The sequence below is a fragment of the Melanotaenia boesemani genome, chromosome 1 (assembly GCF_017639745.1).
Source record: "Melanotaenia boesemani isolate fMelBoe1 chromosome 1, fMelBoe1.pri, whole genome shotgun sequence".
Classification (NCBI taxonomy): Eukaryota; Metazoa; Chordata; class Actinopteri; order Atheriniformes; family Melanotaeniidae; genus Melanotaenia; species Melanotaenia boesemani.
The window spans coordinates 8,569,499-8,589,863 of NC_055682.1; the positions used below are offsets into that span (position 1 = coordinate 8,569,499).

At 41.6% G+C, this 20,365-nt stretch overlaps 1 protein-coding gene across 1 annotated transcript; it reads right to left on the minus strand.

Annotated features, from left to right (window-relative positions):
* Positions 1-780: 780 nt before the first annotated feature.
* Positions 781-20,114, minus strand: LOC121650201 (N-acetyllactosaminide alpha-1,3-galactosyltransferase-like). The gene is made up of 6 exons (XM_042001970.1): positions 19,978-20,114; positions 18,526-18,607; positions 11,288-11,368; positions 11,039-11,134; positions 2,406-2,543; positions 781-2,155 (listed from the first exon to the last, which is right to left on the minus strand). The coding sequence occupies exons 3-6, from the start codon at positions 11,362-11,364 to the stop codon at positions 1,471-1,473; spliced, it is 996 nt and encodes a 331-aa protein (XP_041857904.1). The 5' UTR covers positions 11,365-11,368; positions 18,526-18,607; positions 19,978-20,114; the 3' UTR covers positions 781-1,470.
* Positions 20,115-20,365: the final 251 nt, after the last annotated feature.

Consider the following 20,365-nt stretch of genomic DNA (forward strand, 5'->3'; position numbering starts at 1 on the left):
CTTGCTTGTTCTTTGCTTCTCAGCTGAAAAGGAACAGGAGTCACTATATAAAGACATCAGCTAAGATACATTTGTGCATGAAAGAGCTAGGTTGATGCTATTAATGTATAATATGAGTGGTGGCCATCCATCTATTTTGTCTCTTTGCCACAAATGAACATCAGCGACATCGAACAGGTTTTTCCAGACTGCCTCACATATTGTGTAATATTAGATTTAGTTTACTGACCAGTGTAACTGAACTTTTTGAACTTTTTTCTGTAATCATGTCACATTTTGTAGAGATATAAATTGACAAAAATCATGTGTAATTCCCCAAAATTCATGGGATCAGAAGGTAAGTTGTCCATGGCTGTTCACTGCTCTACATATAGGGTTGTGTCATGATTCTCCAAAGGCTTGATTGAATTTTTTCTTTTCTTTTTTTAAGGTCACGATTCGATTAGATCCTTGATCTTTTTTCCCTTTTAGCACAGATGTATTTACCACTTTTAGATTAGTCTAAACTAGAATCATTGGTTATATGCCACGATAACTAATTTAATTTTTCATATTTCAAAAGATGGTCTACATGGTGAAACAGGAGAAACATATGAGAAACATCTTAGACAAAATAGAAACTAAAATGAGGCTGAGATGAGAATCACCAGTTTGTCTTCCGAGCTATAGAAGAGCAAGTTTTGAGCAGTAAAATTTTCCTCTGGTCCAATTTGAAAGAAAGCCCAGTGACACACCTATTTTACATTTATATATATTTATTTTTTTAATTACTTATACTCCCACACATGAGAAACTACACAGACTGGTTTTCTCAAAAAAAAAAGTTAACAGCATTGCTTATCAACACAAATTCATAAGCAAACACACCCCAAAGTTACAGCTCTACTATAAATTCTTGTATGGATTAGTTCACATTAAGTATGAGTGGCCAACTGTTTTAGGTGACCATACTGACGGTTACCATGGCAGCATTAATAAAGAGCTGTTGGGGATCAATTTTAGAATTTTATTTGGTATTTGGTGAAATTAATAAACAATTATCTGTGATTCTTAAGGGGGCACAAAGCTTTCTATTCAATCACAGTGTCATAGAAAGCAGTGAAGCTACATGTACATGATGAACTGATTTCAATCCAGACTTGATCTTCACTTGCAAATGTATACATTTTTTTTAAATTACCAGGCATCCCAGTGATCCTCAGACAGTTCAGCTTCATTATTGGGCTTCACAGCTGTCCGGCTATAAATGGAAAGACTGATTTTTCCTTTTAATGCTATTCTTAGATGCATAAAGAAATATTTGTTAGAAAAAAAAACCTTTGTACCTGAGTTCACTTCTCAAAAAAGTTTTTTGTTTAGGCCTTCTGTCAAGACAGTAAACATATTCACACTTTTGTTCAAATTCATCCCAGAAAATTCATCCCACACAAATTCATCCCAGTCTCTGAAGTCTTTTTGATTGTGGCCACACTACCGAGTACGAACCATGTTATATTGTTTTAGTTCCCATATTAGGCGAGTGACCATAATATCACTCTTGTCACCAATAATGGGGTCCCAGCAGTACTCAGGTGAGAGGAGGCGGCTTGGTTTATAAAGCCAGAAGTACTTGTTTAGATGACTCTCATCATGCCACAGAGCCTCCACTTCATTCATTTTATCCTCCATGATGCTCACATGACAAAAGTCTGCCAAAGCCTTCACTTTTTCCAACGATCCTCCGAAGATAGCAGCATGGTAGTAGTAATCTCCCTCCTTCATGTAAGCTTTAGATTTGGGTTGTTTGTCATAGGTGAACCTCTCCTTTGGAAGTTTGTAAAAATGGGCATGGAGCAAAGCCACAGACTCCCCGAGGGCTTCTGAACCAAATCTCCCCTTAAACTCTTGATCAACATCAAAGCAGAAGAGATAACTGAACTTTCCTTCGAGTTCCGTTTCTATCACTTCTGATATGGTCTTCATTCGCATCATGGAGATGTCCTGCCATCTGCTATTCTTTTGCACCTTGACAACTTTCAGGTCTCGCTGAGGAGCAAGTTCAAATTTCGGCACCTTCTCTGGTAAATCTGTAAACACGTAATATGTCACCGGTAATCCAATCATAAAATGCTTTTCTGCTGATGTTAGGAAAGTGTTGAGATAGGCATCGAGGTACCTTTAACAGACAGGAGGAGAAAAGAAAAGTTGGACTTCACCACTACTCAAAAATGATCTTGCACCTTCTGGAAAAACATAAATATAAGTGTTATCAGTCTAGTGTATGACTACTGTCACTGACTCAAAGTCTTACTAGTTCACTAAATTACAGGGCATACTATTTACCTGCTTGGAAAAAAAAAACCCTTGAACTCAGAACTAGTAATTGTCCCCACCTCCCAAATGACGATGTTTATAGAAACACATACCTTCCTACGGCAAACACAGTGAGTGCCACGGTTGTATTTCCTTCTTGGTGCTTTTTGTCATAAAGTTTGGGGTCAAACATTAACTCCCAGATGATAGGAGCATGCCAGGAAGTGAGCGTCTGAACTGCTGGTCTGGCACTGAAATACAAAGGAAAGACCAAAGAAAGTGATCAGGAAACAAACACGTTCCATCACTGAAGATAATTTCACACTTCAAACAGACATCTTTTGCATTTTAATGAGATTAAAAACTCACCACTCCAGTCAGAATTAGTAAGGCCTCTTATTTGCACATTTGAAGTTAAGTTTCAATCTATGAGTTTAATCTTATTTAAATTAGCTTTTAAATTTATATATAACTAATATTTCCACCATAAATGCATCATTGGTGGGGGCTGGTAACCATTGGTATGATGACAACATGTCTGACAAAGAGCCTTCATTCTTAATCAGTTGGTTTGGCAGGACAGTGAGGTTTTTTGAGGTTTCAAACTTCCGTTAGAAAAGAGACTAAATGGGGACCAAGAACCCGTTTATTATGTTTTCATAATTGCTATTATAAATCATTTTCCGTCATTTACTGTACCATAGCATTTTATTTATTAAGGAAATTTAAAACAGCAACAAGACCAACCAAAGTGATGCACAGTAAAAAAAAAAAAAGCCAAAATAGTCTCAAAGATATAAAATACATAAATAAAAAGCACAGTATCAGCAAATGCATATAACGATTTCACTAGTGATTTGTGGTCCAGACACTTTATTTTTTTGTTTGTATTTTGCAATTAATAACCTTGTTAGAGAACAGCATGTTGTGCAGTTTAACACTAACAAGTTGTACATGTGCATTCAAAAGTTAAGAGAAAGATAAATTAAGTTTACCTGTAAAGGTTATAGTGGATTTTAAATACATTCTGGCATAGTGTCTTGTGTATCTATAAAATAACTCATGACTATGAAACATTGTCAGGACAGTTCCAGTGTACAGCCACATAAATATATGTTTAATGGTTAAAAAACCGCTGTGTCATTACAAAAACATTAAATAATGTTAAAGATAAGATCTTTAACTGAAACGTATTCATTACGATGTTTTACCTGGTCAACAAAATACCTTCATTACATAGATGTGTATCCTTGGTAATGTGGTAAAACAAGTATGGTAATGTCATAACAAAACACATCATCTTCTTTCGTTGATCATTCTCGCTTTGCTTTTGGCTCACCCACTGTTACGGCCGCCTGCCTGCCGGCCTAATGACCAGACCACCTGGCTCCGCCCTACCTCCCTCTGGATTGGTCCCCCTGCTTCGGGGATACCCAGCTGCCGACCAATGACATTGCTGCTACGCCTATTAAACCCCGTCATCTGCTTCACTCGTGGCAGCTGTGGACAGAGGGACGCAGCTTGCCAGACTGGGATTATTGTGACCTGTGGACGTTACCCTGTGTGGGTTTGGCATTTGTGAAAGTTGGTTATTCTGTAAAGTCTTTATTTGGAGTTTGTGTTATCTATACCCTGTGAGAGGTGAAGTCTTCTTGGTTGTCGTTGAGCTAATTCCGCCTTTGTGCAAGTAACCCGATTGTGTTTAGGGACATTTTCGGTTTGTTTATAGTAGACTATTGTAAACCCTTTTGGTGTGATCTTTGTTTAGCCTTGTTCAGTACTTGTTATCCTTCGCGGGACACCTTTAGTTATTTATTGTTTTGAGTTAACTGTATATTGTTTGACTTAGTCGACACCGGAACTGTACTTGAACCCATTGTTTTGTAACAAATCTGTATTCTTAGTTGAGATCCGGTTTCCGACTCACTTTATTCTATTCTATTCTACAGTCATTTATCAGACGCTTTTATCCAAAGGGACTCACATTTGAGAACAATACAAGCATGAATTCAAACAAGATGGGACATCATAATTAAGTGATAGTCAGACCGCTTTTGAGTCCAGTTGGACCCAGGTGCTGTCATGTAGTGCTAGTGCAGTGCACATAATTTTTTTTTTTTAAGTCATTTTATTTAAATACAAGATCATGATTTCATCACACAATATCAACTTGGTCATAAGTGCATGATTTCATCACATAATATCAACTTGGGCATAAGTGCATGATTTCATCACACAATATCATCTTGGGCATAGGTGCACACAGCTTCTTCAGTACTTGGTTGAGCCAAAGAGCTGGACAAATCTTTCTAACTCATTTAGTTAAGCTAAATGTGGAAATGCTCCTTAAACAACTGAGTCTTTAGCTTGCTCTTAAAAGTGGATAAGGACTCTGCGGATCGGACGGAGTTTGGTAGCTCGTTCGACCACCGGGGAACAACAGAGGAGAAGAGTCTAGCTACTGATTTTGCGCCACGTTGTGGTGGGAGCACTAGGCGTCTTTCACTGGCAGAGCGTAACTGTCGAGAGGGAGTGTAGCTCTGGATTAAGGAGTGAAGGTAGACCGGAGCCGTTTGGGTTATTGTTTTGTAAGCCAGAAGCAGAGCTTTGAATTTGATGCGTGCTGCAACTGGAAGCCAGTGAAGAGCAATTAGCAGTGGAGTGACATGAGCTCTTTTGGGCTGGTTGAAGACCAGACATGCTGCTGCGTTCTGGATCATCTGCAGAGGTTTAACTGAGCATGCAGGCAGGCCAGCCAGTAAGGAGTTGCAGTAGTCAATGCGTGAAATGACCAGAGCCTGGACCAGGAACTGGGTCGTGTGTTCAGTCAGGTAGGGTCTGATCCTCCTGATGTTGTAGAGAGCAAATCGGCAAGACCAGGAAACCGAGGCAACATGGTCCTTAAAGGTCAGCTGGTTGTCTACCATGACACCAAGATTCCTGGTAGAAGATGTAGGCACAAGTGTGATTGAGTCAAGCTGCACACTTATCTGTGGCGGTAAAGAAGGACTGGCTGGAAAGACAATAAGCTCAGTCTTGGACAGATTTAGCTGAAGGTGGCGATCCTTCATGCATGCGGCGATATCAGCAAGGCATGCTGATATTCACATTGAGACGGTTGTGTCATCAGGTGGGAAAGAAAGGAAAAGCTGAGTGTCATCTGCATAGCAGTGGTAGGAGAAACCATGAGAGCTAATGACTGCACCGAGTGAGGAGGTGTATAGTGAAAAGAGAAGAGGGCCAAGCACCGAGCCCTGAGGCACCCCTGTTGTCAGCCCATGTGATCTGGACACGCCCCCTCGCCAAGATACTTTGAATGATCTCCCTGTGAGGTAGGACGTAAACCACGAGAGGACAGATCCTGAGATGCCAAGCTCCAAGAGTTTGGAGAACAGTATATGATGGATGACCGTGTCAAAGGCAGCCAACAAGTCCAGCAGTATAAGGACTGAGGATTGACCAGTGGATCTGGCAAGCCGTAGGGAATCAGTAAGTGACAGGAGAGCAGTTTCAGTAGAGTGACCTTGCCTATATTCAGATTGATATGGATCAAACAGGTTGTTGTCTTGGAGGAACTATGAGACCTGACTGAAGACGGCACACTCTAGTAATTTAGACATGAATGGAAGCAATGAGACCGGCCGGTAGTTTTCAACCTGGGCTGGGTTGAGTGTGGGTTTCTTCAACAGCGGGGTAACCTGAGCTTGCTTGAAGGCAGAAGGAAAGACACCGGATTTAAGAGGTGATAATAATATGTGTTACTGCAGATTTGACTGTAGGTAAAATGCTCTGAAGGATGTCAGAGGGAACAGGATCAAGAGGACAGGTTGTGGGTTTTGAGCTGACTAGAAGTTTAGAGACTTCGTCCTCATTTAGACAGCGGAAAGAGCAGAGTGAGGCACCAGTAGCTGGTTTGGCAAGGCTGAGTTGGTCAGGCTCAGTGAATTGGTTACTGATGGTAGCGACCTTTTCAGTGAAGTAGGAAGCAAACATTTCTGCAGTCAGCACAGTGGGAGGCTGAGCAGGTGGTGGAGATAGAAGAGAGTTAAACGCCATGAACAGTTGTCGTGTGTTGGGAGCATTGCGGATCTTGTTCTGATAAAAGGCTATCTTGACCGCCTTTAGGCTGGATGTGAAAGTTTTAAGTTTTGCTGGTACTCAGACAAGTCAGTGTGCTCTTTTGATTTGCGCCAACAAAACAAACACTTTGTGTTCCGTCCTCACCTCCCCTAGCATATGAGGACGTAACACCCACGGTGCCTGAAGAATCACTGTTTCCTGGTTAGTCACAATGAAAAAACAAGGGAATACATAGAATATGTTTCAGCATAACCACCTGGCTTTGTTTGCCAAAGTAAAGGTAAATGCAAAGTAACTGTGTTAAATATGTTATTGTTTACCTAATGCAGCCCTAAAAATGTGAACGTTACATAATATGGATGCAAGAACCAAAAAAGTCTTACATTTTTTGACAGATTCATTCTTTAAACATGACTGACTCTGCACTAAGGTCAACACTTGTCTTTGGTTTCCAGGTTGCTATGATCTGTTGAAGAAATTGTATTTAATTTCAGATATATGGTCTTGTTTCTGTTATTTTCACTGTTCTAGTACCATCTTCGTTTTAAACAGCAGCTATTCTGCTAAAGGACAACTGGAAGTCAAAAGCTAGCTAGATGTTTTTTACGTTGTTACTAAATTCTCTGCTCAGGTTCAATAGAAATGTTCAAAAACATTTCTATAATGTAGATAATGTCCAGGTAGAGGTCCTATTGTCTAAAGCCGTCTGCTTTTTCTGAGAGAAATCCAGAGTTTGTATGTAGTATTTATTTATTGTTAATGGAACAGAAGGGATTTTGTTGGAATGAGGCTTTTTGGTTACTTTGTTGTTCTGTTATTTTGGGTATGTTGATATCAAATGACTGGAATAAATAAAACTTAAAAACCTGAAAGCACTGCATTTATGTATGATTTTACATATTTATAGTGTTGAGAAATTAATGTATAATATTTGCAATAATTATATAATTGTGATTATTCCTCTAACAATACCTGTACCAAGAAAATCTATAATCGTGACATAATCGCAACATGTTATTGAGGAAACGTAAAATAAAAGAACGTGACTCAGAAGCTGTAATTGCTGCATGCTGTATCATTTTAGCTGATCACCTGACCTATGGGATTATTCCCCTATCTGTGAGAGCAAGATTTCTTGTTTTCACGCTCAAATATGATTTTGCTCTCTCTCAAAATGCTACTGTCACACCCAAAAAGTCCCTTTTTGTTCTGAAATATATATTTTGTCCTTTCCTTTTAAAACAAAGTGTTGCAGGTTCAAATCTCTTGAGCTCAAGCTTGGTCCCTCACACTCAGACTATCTGCTCTCTCAAAACTTCTGCTTTTGGATATTTTTTCCTCCCTCTTGGGTTGCTGTACGAGGTTTTACCCTGTAGGGGAGTTTTGAAAGGACAAACAGTACATTTCAGAGCAAAAAAGAGACTTTTTGAGTGTGAGAGCAGAGTTTTAAGAGAGAGCAAAATGATATTTAAGTGTAAAAACAAGAAATCTAGCTCTCAAATCAAACAATTACGCTCTTGATTAAAGATAAATACCTGACAGTTCTTTAATCATGTCTGTGATCTTTCATTTAGAGATGTTCTTGTAAACTGTGCCATGTGGATGTGATTCTTTTGCTAAACGTAGGAAAGAAAAATTACTACATCTTTTATTTGTCTTTAAGTCCTTTTGGGGGAAGAGATCAAGTTGATAATAATATGTTTTTACTCCCCTCCATTGTAATATTTTGCATGTTTCTGAAGTCATAATTACCAAAGTTTTCTATTTGAAGCCAAACCCAGAGTTGTTTTTTAGCCTAAACCTGAATAAAGAGATATGAATGTGTCATAATATTCCCCTTTCAGATCATATTTAGGGCCTATATGCTTGTTCAAGTTGGAAGACTTTCTTCATGTCAATCTTAACAATGGAAGTCCATTTTTGGAGATCTGGTGGCAAACTGTATGGCAGTGATCAAATGTTCAAATCTTATCTGTCTCACATCAGGGCCTAAGTCGTGCAGGTTTTCACAGGGTGTGTTTCATTACAAGCTGATGTTTTTTCTGGCACACTTCCTTCTTTCCATACAAAAAAAACTGATGAAGTGTTTGTTGCTTAGGCTCAGCCAAATTTTTTTGCACCTGTCAAAACTATTTTGTTCCACTGCTTCAAAATTTCGTTGGTGGCTGAAAATGTGCCCTGTTTTGAATTTGTCTTGATTTGACTAAATATCTGCTCTGAAGTAAAAATGGAATTATGAGTTAAACATAAGGGATAAAAGAATGACTGATGACTTTTCACGGTTAAATGTGGTTAAATGCCTTATCAAAATCTTTCCATTAAAACTTCTTATTGTCTGTGCACCCTTGAAAGAGCAAAGTTTAAAAACAGAGTGCAACCAAGTACAATGTAATAAAAGGATAATTAAAAAGTTAAAGTTTAAATATATATTGGTTCTTTCTATCTCTGCATCAGGAGTTAAAAGCAAGTCTGCTGACTTTCATGTTAAAAACAAACAACAACAAAAAACAAAAAAACAAAAAAAATGATTCCTTCTTTTAAAATACGCAACCATCCCTTATGTTGTTATCTTGGGTATTAGAGCCTTCTGAGTACACAAAAAGGAAACATGACACCAGGTGTAAGATGGCTTCACGGCTTTTTGAATGGACCAGATATAGAAATGAAACAGTAGAAGACCAGTCAGCACCCATACATACCACCCATAGTTTGTTAAACTATTTAAAACTGAAGTGTAAATATTTTAATGGCCAAATACCAGTACAATACTGACATGAAGCAAACTCTCCCAAATAGTAATCATGATGCTTAGAATATGCTGTATTTTTATATACTATGACCAAAAGGCCAGTGGTGTAGTCATTTAAACAACTAAAGTAAACCTCTACAACACATATGCAAGCAGGGTGCAGTAAGGACACTTTATAACTAAATGAGTAAAACATTATTTAAGGGAAATATGCAGTCAGTGCAGTAGATCTGGACTGGAAGGTGGTGAAAAGAAGTAAATGTAATAAATGTAATAGGCTAATATAGTTTAACTGTACAAACAATGGCCTCCATCGAACTTGAAATCATACAAAGGACATCAGATCCATCCTTCATGACTGTATAGATTCTGTTTTAAATCTGATTCAGCAATTGATCAAATTTTGATTTTTTGTCTTATTTTGGTTTTTTGGCTAGTTGTCTGGTTGTGTGTGGCTTGCTATGATCAAAATAAAATTAATTATGCATTCTCACACACTGCCTTTAACAAAAATTGTCTTTGTTGAAAGTTGCACGCAGAGGTTTGCGCTTTGAGTGCAGTAACAAATTGTCCATAGAACAAAGCTGTGAAATAACTACACTTACTACACAACACTCATGGAGTTGACACACGGGAGGCAACGTCGCACCTTATTTATTCATTTCCTTTTGAACTTGCACGATGATGCTTTAAAGCCAAGTGACAGGTGACATTCGTGCATGTGAAATGTTGCGCTCATTTATGTAAATGTGCATGTGGGCTTGCGACACGACACAAGAAAATAGAAAAAGCGAGGGGCTTCAATGACTGACCAATGAGCTGAGAGTAGGCTAGACAGAGCAGTCTGCAAACTTTCAACATGGAGGAACACATCATTTTAGATGTGTCTGACTTTCTCATACTTTACAATACTTTAAGCAATGATTATAGAGTTGTAAATAAAAAGGCAGCCGTGGCGCCAGGATGAATTTGTCCTAACGTAGGTCCTGGATTTATCTGGATCAGCCTTGAGGTCAATCAAATTATGATATTTATCATGCTGTATCCTTGTTTGTAAATTGGATGAACCCAGGTTTGTCTTTTTCTTTTGTACAGTAAGATTTCTGTCAACTTCAGCAAAATCTTCTGACTCTTCATCCTTCATGATTTTTCTGTCACAGGCTGCTTTAAAAAGGTCAAAATTCCCTCCAAAATCATAACAATCAAATTTCTTGGAAGAAAGCTATCTGAGAGTGTGAAGTGCAGCACTAAAATAAAAAAAAAATTAAAAAAAGAAGATCAATGAGGAAAAACAAAGTAGTTCCCTCTTTATGTCTAACGGTGGGTTCACTTTAACTAAAACCACTACAACAACTTTTTTTTCCTGTTTGTCTCTTCCCTCCAGCCTTAACTGCAAAATATTAGATCATCAGCTATTGTATATGCACAGGATTCTTTGTAAGGATTTAGCAATAAGATTTCAGAGAATGAGTAAATATTGGCAATATAACCGCTTCTGTGGAAGTGGAAGCTTCCAAAGAAGTGGAGTAAGAAAATAACGCTATAACAATTAGTGTCTCAGTGAAACAGTGAGCGTTATAACAGAAGTTTGTACAGACTCAGATATTTTCTGCAGATAGACTGATTTAAAAAATAATATTATGATGTAAGAAATGTATGATAAAGACTGAGTAAAGCACAAATACGTGATAAGTTTTGGAGAAAGATTGCATATGGGTAAGAGACTTCTGTAGGGTTAAATAATTTTAGTAGTCATGGTTACAAGGTGAAGCATCGCTGGCTCTTGGTTCAAAACCAAAAGGCCTCCAAGTCAGGTGTTTTGCTAATCTATCACTTACATGGATTTTCTTCAGCTACAGAAGTCAGAATTACTAAGAGACTTATTAAAAAACTGATTTACGTTTTTTTTTTTCTTACCCAAAGTCAAGAGTGGAATCCAAATTGGTGATTAGTATTGGTGTTCCTTCAATGGCCATTGGCAGATTCTTCATAAAGGAAATGCTTGTTAAATACCTATTTAAAAACGAAAGAAAAAAATGGCTTGGGACTGGATTAAAATAATTTGAAAGACATAATGGTAAAAAACAAAAACAAAAAACAGCAACTAATATTTGCTTATATCAAACTGCTATTTAAATGTTAAATAATGAATCCTTTCATACACACCTTAAATAGGAAGTGAGACAAATGAAACCTAAAACAAGCAGCACAAGGCAGGTATATGTTCCAGCAGTCCTTCCCATGTTCCTACAGGAGGGAAAAAACAAAACATAGCAAATTTAAACATATACCAGCACAACAGTTAAACACACCCCATTTATGATATGACGCAGACATCAGTGAACTATATCACGAGGACATACAGATGTTATCAAAGCAGCATGACATGATAAATCCTAGTTTAGACCTGAAGTTTTTACTGTTATAAAGCTTGTGATTTGTTCACATTTTGATGCTGAGTGTTACACCCTCTCCTGGTCTGCCCAAGCCTTTCCTGCCTTTCCTCAGTGATCACTTCCCTGATTGCTTACACCTGTCCCAGATCAGCCACACCTATCTCCCTTTCACCCATCAGTCCTTATATACTCCAGATCCACAGTCATTCCTGGTCGGACCAAAACTACGCACATATGGATGCTCTCCCTCTCCCTTGAGTGATTTAAAGAATTTTGAGGTATATCTTAATGCAGGGGTGTTGTTTTAAGAAGGACCTGACAGAGACCAAGCCGAGTGTAAGAACAGATTTATTCCAAATCGTGAACAGGAAGCTTAACTGAACAGGAGGATCTTGGAACGTCCAACTGGAATCGAGACGGAGATCTTGTGAAGTCGTGACCGGGAAAGGGCAAGGAGGAGAGTCCATCTACGTGGAAACGAGGTCCGACAGGTAATGAACGGGGAGCTGGGATCTTTAAAGCCTGGTGGCCAGATTGCACACAGGTGTAACAGGTTAGTATTCAGGGGATCGGCTACGATGATGCCTGGCTGGAGTGGGTGTGTCCGCAGCAGAGCCGGGTGCGGATGTGACAGTACCCCCCCCTCCACGAGCCACACCGGGGCGAAGACGGGACCGGCCACCGGGGCGGGGCCGACTGGGATGCTGTTGATGGAACTCCCGGAGCATGAACGGGTCCAGGACGTCCCGCCGGGGCACCCAAGACCGCTCCTCCGGTCCATAGCCTTCCCAATCGATCAAGTACTCTAACCGCCCTCGCCGGCGCCGGGAGTCCAGCACGCCCCGGACGGCGTAAACCGATCCATCCTCCGTATCCAGCGGGAGAGGAGGCGGAGGAGGGGGAACCGCCGCCGCACCCGAGTCTGTGGGAAGAGGAGCAATAGGAGAGAGATAAGGCTTTAGCAGTGACACATGGAAGACAGGATGGATCTTGTAGGTGACTGGTAATTCCAGGCGATACACCACCGGACTTATCTGAGTGATGATCTTGAAGGGACCGATGAATTTGGGACTCAGCTTCCGGCATGTGTGGCGGGATCGAATATCCCGTGTCGACAACCACACCAGATCTCCAACATTAAAGGCAGGTTCTTGAGAACGCCTCCGATTGGCCTGGTCGGTGTAGCGCCGAACCGCCCGCTGCAGATGTTGATGGGCCTGGCTCCATACCCGCTCGCTGCGTTTGAACCAGTCATCCACTGCTGGCATATTAGACATCTCGCCATTCCAGGGAAAGAGCGGAGGTTGCTGACCCAAAAAACACTCGAAAGGAGTCAGTCTCGTGGATGCTTGACGCAGGGAGTTCTGCGCATATTCAGCCCATGGCAGGAATTCGCTCCATTGAGCGGGATGCTCGTGACAGAACGTACGGAGGAAACGGGTCACCTCCTGGATCTTCCGTTCCGCTTGTCCATTCGTCTGTGGATGATACCCTGAAGACAGACTGACAGTAACCCCCAGTAGTCGGAGAAACGACCGCCAAAACCGGGATATGAACTGGGGTCCACGATCTGAGATGATGTCTTCTGGGAGTCCAAAGTTTCGGAAAACCTGTTCAAAGATGCCCCTGGCGGTGTCCGCAGCTGAGGGAATACTGGGAAACGGTATTAGTTTACAGGCTTTCGAGAACCTATCCACCACCACCAGAACACAGGTTTTACCTTGAGAGGCTGGCAAGTCTGTAAGGTAGTCGACGACTAAGTGGGACCAGGGTCTCTGTGGGATTGGAGGAGGCTGTAGTTTTCCGGATGGAAGTTGCCGAGGGCTCTTGGTCTGGGCACATGCTGCACAGCCTGCGATGAAGTGGCGCACCTGGACTGCCATTCCTGGCCACCAGTATCGGGGTTGTAACAAAGCTAGGGTGGCTTGAGTACCTGGATGCCCCGTACCGGGACTCGCGTGTGCCGACTCGATGAGGGAGAGCCGCAGATCAGGGGGAACAAACAGCCGATCCGGAGGAGCGTCAGGTGGTGCAGGATGGTCATGTGACGCCTCTCGAATTCGTTCCTCCAGGGTCCACTGGATGGCGCCAACTACTAACCTGGAGGGCAAGATAGGCTCGGGCTCCTCAGGTGATGCTGTCCCTTCATGGAGTCTGGATAGGGCGTCAGCTCTCCGATTCTTAGAGCCTGGAATATAAGTTATGTTAAAATGGAATCTTGTAAAGAAGAGAGCCCACCTTGCTTGTCGGGGATTCAATCGTCTTGCTTCACGGATATAGGCCAGGTTCTTGTGATCCGTGCGGACTTCAAAAGGATGTTGTGCTCCTTCTAGCCAGTGTCTCCATTCTTCGAGGGCGAGTTTGATGGCCAACAATTCACGATTCCCGACATCGTAGTTCTGTTCCGCTGGGCTGAGTTTTTTGGAATAGAAAGCGCAAGGACGAAGGCGAGGAGGATCTCCCGACCTCTGTGACAGGACAGCTCCTACACCTGAGGTGGAAGCATCGACTTCAACACAGAAAGGTAACATTGGATTTGGATGCTGTAGTACTGGCGCTGTCGTGAATGCTTGCTTCAGGGAAGCGAAGGCGCTGTCCGCCTCGGCGGACCAGGAAAGAGTGTGAGGAGCCTTCTTGAGCATGGAAGTGAGGGGGCTGGCCAAGGCGCTGTAGTTCAGAATAAAGCGTCTGTAAAAGTTTGCAAACCCCAGAAAACGCTGAAGGGCTTTGATGGTGTCAGGTTTTGGCCAGTCTATTATTGTTTGCACCTTGCTGTTGTCCATTTTCACGCCTTCAGGTCCTACCACATAACCGAGGAAGTCGACTGTTGTCTGATGAAAGGTGCACTTTTCTGCCTTCAAGAAAAGACGATGGGCTCTGAGTCGTTCGAGGACTTGTCTGACATGGCGGATATGTGTCGGGAGATCTGGGGAGAAGATCAGGATGTCGTCGATGTACACTATGAGGAAGCGGTTGAGGAGGTCTCTGAAGATCTCGTTCATGAACCCTTGAAAGACTGAGGGGGCGTTGGCAAGCCCGTAGGGCATGACGAGATACTCGTAGTGGCCAGTGGGTGTCACAAAAGCCGTTTTCCATTCATCTCCGTGGCGGATCCGAATAAGGTTATAGGCACTACGGAGATCTAACTTTGTGAACACTTTAGCATCTCTCATGGTTTCCAGGGCAGCAGGAACTAACGGCAGGGGATATCTGAATTTCACCGTTATCTGATTTAGGGATCTGTAGTCGATGCATGGTCTCAGTCCGCCGTCCTTCTTTTCTACAAAGAAAAAGCTAGAAGCAGCCGGTGACGTGGAGGGTCGAATGTACCCTTGAGCCTGGGCTTCCGCTATATATACCTCCATGGCTCTAGTTTCAGGTATGGATAATGGATATATGCGACCAGCTGGAAGTTTGCCTTCGGGAAGCAGCTCGATGGCGCAGTCCCAGGAACGGTGAGGTGGCAACTGCGCTGCTCGGCGGGAGCAAAACACATCCTGGAATGATGCATATTCGGTGGGGAAATGTTGCTCCGAATGGAGGTTAGGGCTTTCGATTGTGGTGGCACTTATCGTGATCCTCGTGGCTTGTGGTAGTTGGGGAAAACAGTGTGGATAACAATCCGAACCCCACTGGAGAATTTCTCCCGTTTTCCAGGAAAGGATGGGGGCGTGCTGCTCTAACCACGGCCGTCCGAGGATGACATCGACCTGGGAGTGATCCAACACCAGAAGTTGGATTTCCTCTCTGTGGAGGCAACCCACACCAAGACACAAAGGTGGGGTCTGTAAGTGAATGGATCGCTGAGTAAGTCTTTTACCGGTGATGGTCTGGATGCTGAGGGGAGACGGGCAGCGATGACATCTGATCTGAAGGCGGTGCTTTAGGGAGTCGGAGATGAAGTTCCCCTCGGACCCGGAGTCGAGGAGGGCCGTGACTGTCAGGGAACCACAAGATGACCACAACGTGACCGGTATGGTAAGGGGTTTTGCAGAGATAGAAAAGGCTGAGGCCAGACTCACCCGAGGATGTGGGGGCCGAACGTGGCAGGTGTTGATACGATGGCCAGCCTGGCCACAGTATAGACAAAGACCAGTCGTGAGGCGTCTTCGGCGCTCAGTGGGGTTAAGGCGTACAGAATCCACCTGCATGGATTCTAAGCCCTCCGTGACTGTGGCAGCAGTGGCGGGTGGTAGGTCCCGAAAGCAGCTCTCCCTCCGGTGAGCAACCTGAATGGTTGTCTGAATAAACCTCTCCAGACCGATGGTGTCGTCCTGGGAAGAGAGTTGGAGGCGGAGTGATGGTTCCAGGCTCATTCGGAAATGGGTGAGGAGAGCGGTCTCATTCCATCCACTGGCTGCCGCCAAGGTGCGAAACATCAACACATGTTCGGTGATGGGGGTGCTTTCCTGCCGAAGGCGAAACAGGCGTTCCTGTGTGGTGGTATCCCCGGGGGGAATCCCAAACACCTCCTGAAAGTGACGTGTAAAGGGGGCGTAGGTTTGCGTCACCGCGCTGTTTTGCTGCCAAAGTGCATCCGCCCATTGAAGCGCTGGTCCTGAAAGCAGGGAAATAACGTAGGCTATTTTAGCCCGATCCGTGGGGTACTTGCCAGGATTCATTTCGATGTGGAGGGAGCACTGGAGCAGGAAACCGCTGCATTGTTTGGGATCGCCGGAAAAGTGATTCGTGGAGGAAGCCATCCGTTGTTCTTTCGGTTATGGTCGGACCTTCTGTTTTAAGAAGGACCTGACAGAGACCAAGCCGAGTGTAAGAACAGATTTATTCCAAATCGTGAACAGGAAGCTTAACTGAACAGGAGGATCTTGGAACGTCCAACTGGAATCGAGACGGAGATCTTGTGAAGTCGTGACCGGGAAAGGGCAAGGAGGAGAGTCCATCTACGTGGAAACGAGGTCCGACAGGTAATGAACGGGGAGCTGGGATCTTTAAAGCCTGGTGGCCAGATTGCACACAGGTGTAACAGGTTAGTATTCAGGGGATCGGCTACGATGATGCCTGGCTGGAGTGGGTGTGTCCGCAGCAGAGCCGGGTGCGGATGTGACAGGTGTCCAGCTCAGGTCTTTGAAGGACTACAATCCTGTTAGATGTCTCTGATTCAACACAACTGTTTCAAATTAAATGGCTCTTGTAAAAAGCTTGTTGTCAAGTTCTGCAAAAACATGTTGACCCGTCAATCTGATTCTAGTGTTTTGCAGCAGGAAACATCCAAAACCTGCAGGACAGCAGCCCTCGAGGACAGACTTTGGACACCCCCGTCTTAATGACATTGTATTCTACCTCAATGTGTGGTGTCAACAAATCAAAGTGTTGCACAGTTTTTCACTCTGAAAATAGCCAAATGTGATGTTGGTAGGGCCAATATAGGGAAAAGGGGTAGCTCATTTGTTGGCTACTGGTTATTTGAGGGGATAATATGGAAATGGTGGAGAGCTATGCCCAGGATGTTACATGAGTCTGTGATGTAGCCAGTGCTGTCCTCCATGCTGCATTAGCAGACTGAAGATAGCCGACGCCAACAGACTCAATATACTGGTCCACAAGGCCAGCAATGCTGGCAAATTGGAACTGCACTCTGGATGTTGTCAAAGTTTAAGAAAAGTATTAGAGAACACTTCACACCCACTCCATGTTGTGCTGGAGAGTCACAGGAGGACTTTCGGCAGCAGAATTATTCCACCAAAGCAAACTACTGAATGTCACAGGAAATCATTCCTGTTTGTCGGTGTAAAGCTCTATAACCCACTCCTTACTCATTGGTAACTGGTCAGTCAACGTACATGTTAACCCCCCCCCCCCCCCCCCCCCCCACCCCACCCCCACCCCACACACACACACAAAAAAATAACAATAACAACCTGTTGCAAAGACTTTCTCTTGAAAATGAGTAAGTGTGGACTTTTGGTATTAATGCCTTATAGTCTTCTTTGTATTTTTTTTTTATTTTATTTTTTTTGTATGACTATTATTTTAAAGCAAATGGAAATCAATAAAGAAGTAAGAAAAAAAAATAATAAAAAAATCAGACGACATCCAGCAAGCAAATTTAGCTTGACTAAGCGTCATTAGGCTCTGCAAACCTGCTCAGTCAGTTGTGCTTTTTTGATTTCTATTTGTTGCTAGTTTAACCTTTCCGTGCATTTTCTATTACCTACATGAGTGGGAATGGTATATTTGTTAATTTGCTGCTTTAGTGGACATCAGTAACAACACAAGCAAGAATTCACACAGGATGGGACGTCATAATTAAGTAGTAGTCAGACTGCTGTGAGTCCAGTTGGACACAGGTGCTTTCATGTAGTGCTAAAGGCAGCGCTTTTTTTTTTTTATTTTTATTTTTTTTAAAGTCATTTGTTTAAATACAAGATCACGATTTCATTACATAATATCATCTTGGGCGTAAGTGCACGCAGCTTATTCAGTGCTGAGTTGAGCCAAAGAGCTGGATGAACAAGTCTTTCCAACTCAAGTAGAAAAGTTAAGCTAAATGCAGAAATGATCCTTAAACAGGTGAGTCTTTAGTTTGCTCATAAAAGTGGATGAGGACTCAGCGGTTCAGACGGAGTTTGGTAGATTGTTCCACCAGAAGCTCTGCTTCTAGCTTACAAAACAATAACCCAAACAGGTCTACCTCCACTCCTTAAGAATAAATATTGTTGAATAAATATTTATCTGTGTATATATAGGAAAATGATAGTCATATTTTTATAGAATATTCATATTATAAAAAAATTAAAACAGTATTCTAGAAATATTTTTAAAGAATATATCAAAATTAAATTAATAATAAGTTAACTGTTAAGAATAAAAAAGCAGTATATGTCTGTAGGAAGTAAAATGTTACATGTAAAAATCATATGGCCCTTTTTCTCCACAATTCATGCACGAAAAGGTTAAGTTTATTTAACTACTTCTATTAAGACTATTTTACTTCAGCATTGTATATTTACTTTTGATAGAAACAACACTTTATTTTTTCAAACTTACTTCCCCTTCCTCCTTTCTTCTTGCTGAAACACGTGGTTGAGCAGCCAAATTGTGAAGCAGTCAGAGTAGCTGGCTGGCAGATCTGCAATGAAACAAAAGAAGTCATTTTACATGCAAACCAAGGTGTTGTCAACTGACTGAAAAACTACTTCTGATGTAGGCACACACACATACACACACATACACACACACACACTTATTAGCTTAGGTAATTTTGCAGCAACGTTGAAAATGTGTGCTTGCTTTACAGTGGTATAAACTTTTGAAACGCAATATTGCACTCGTAGCTGAAACAGCTTGTAATAAAAAATAATTTCATGCAAGTTGTTTTGAACATGACAATACCAGGATATCCTATTTAAAAAGAGATTGTTGTAGTTCATAACATTAAAAAGAACCTTAATAGCCAAGTGAAATTAATTCATTTTAAGGTGATGTTTTATATGCCTACTTAAAACTAATATAATAATCTGAAATTAAGATGTGGTCAAACCCCTTTTATAAATTCACAGTTTCACCATTCAGCCTCCTAATGGCATCTACAGGACTCTTCAGAAATAAACTGATATGTGCTCTTCCTGGACGGAAAAAATACAAAATAGAGACAATTGCCATCAAGCACCAAATGAGGAAAAAAATAAATCTAACTGAAGTGATTTGACATATGTTTGCATGATTTTATCATCACTTATTGTAAGGACAAGATTTGCGTCTTAATCATAAATGCTACGCCTGTTTTATTAATTTCGTTAATCGAAATAGTTGGTTTTAAGGTAAATTAAACTCGGAATCTACCTATTACACGATCAGCGTCACTATGGAGCGTATCGGCGCCACCCAAGTAGAAGAAAAACGGGAAATTATAACGCAATGTTATTAACTGACTGTTATATTCTTCATGTTAAAACATTTTATTCTCATTATCATAACACATTTTCACGTTGTTGCAACATACATAGCCTAGTTTTCACGTTATATAAAAGTAGTTATACGGCATGGTATAAGTTTAAGTAAAAAAAAAAAAAGTCAGACGATATAAACAGATGCCGTTTTATCTGCGCCAGCTGAAAAATTCCGCATGAAGCTGGTTAATTCAGCTCAAGGGCAAAGATAATTGTACTATCTGTCGTCCAAACCTGTTTTGTTATTTCAGTCAAAACATGGACGTTTCTAATCTGCTTTGTATTCTCTGAATAAAACATATGACAAGAAGCAACGCTTTATCCTTATCTTGATGTATTTCCCTTGTAAAGTGTCTTCCCTTCCCACACTTTCTTTTTCCTTTTCATGGAGTGGTTGGGAAGCAGCTGGTATGTACGGAAATAAAGTAAAATTATATATATATATATATAAACATTTATATATATTAAAAAACCAAAACAAACCAAAACATCTGTTTATCAAAACAAAATGCCACCGATTCCAGTGGCAGATCTTAATGGATGGACTTACCGGTGAGGAGCTTTTCTCAGATACCTGCAAGCCTCATTAACAAGTCCAGTGACGAACTGGATTTAGAAACCTCTCCTTAGCTTGTGTATCACCTGGAGAGCTCACCAGTTATGTCGGATTGGGGAGGTAAATGGTACCTGCAGAGCCACCACAGGGTGGGGGACCTTGACAATCCTGGAATGAAAAGGTTTTTTGTGTGTGTACATGTATGTGTTTCCCTTTCAAATTTCTAGTTTATTGAGGTCATAATAATCATCAGATTAGCTGAATGAACGGGTTGAGACACATCATTTTCCATTAACAGTAATGATGAATGCTCTGTGCCACATCACCCCTCCTAAATTTGACAAAATGGTTTATTCCACACCTGCCCGGTCACTTCAACTAA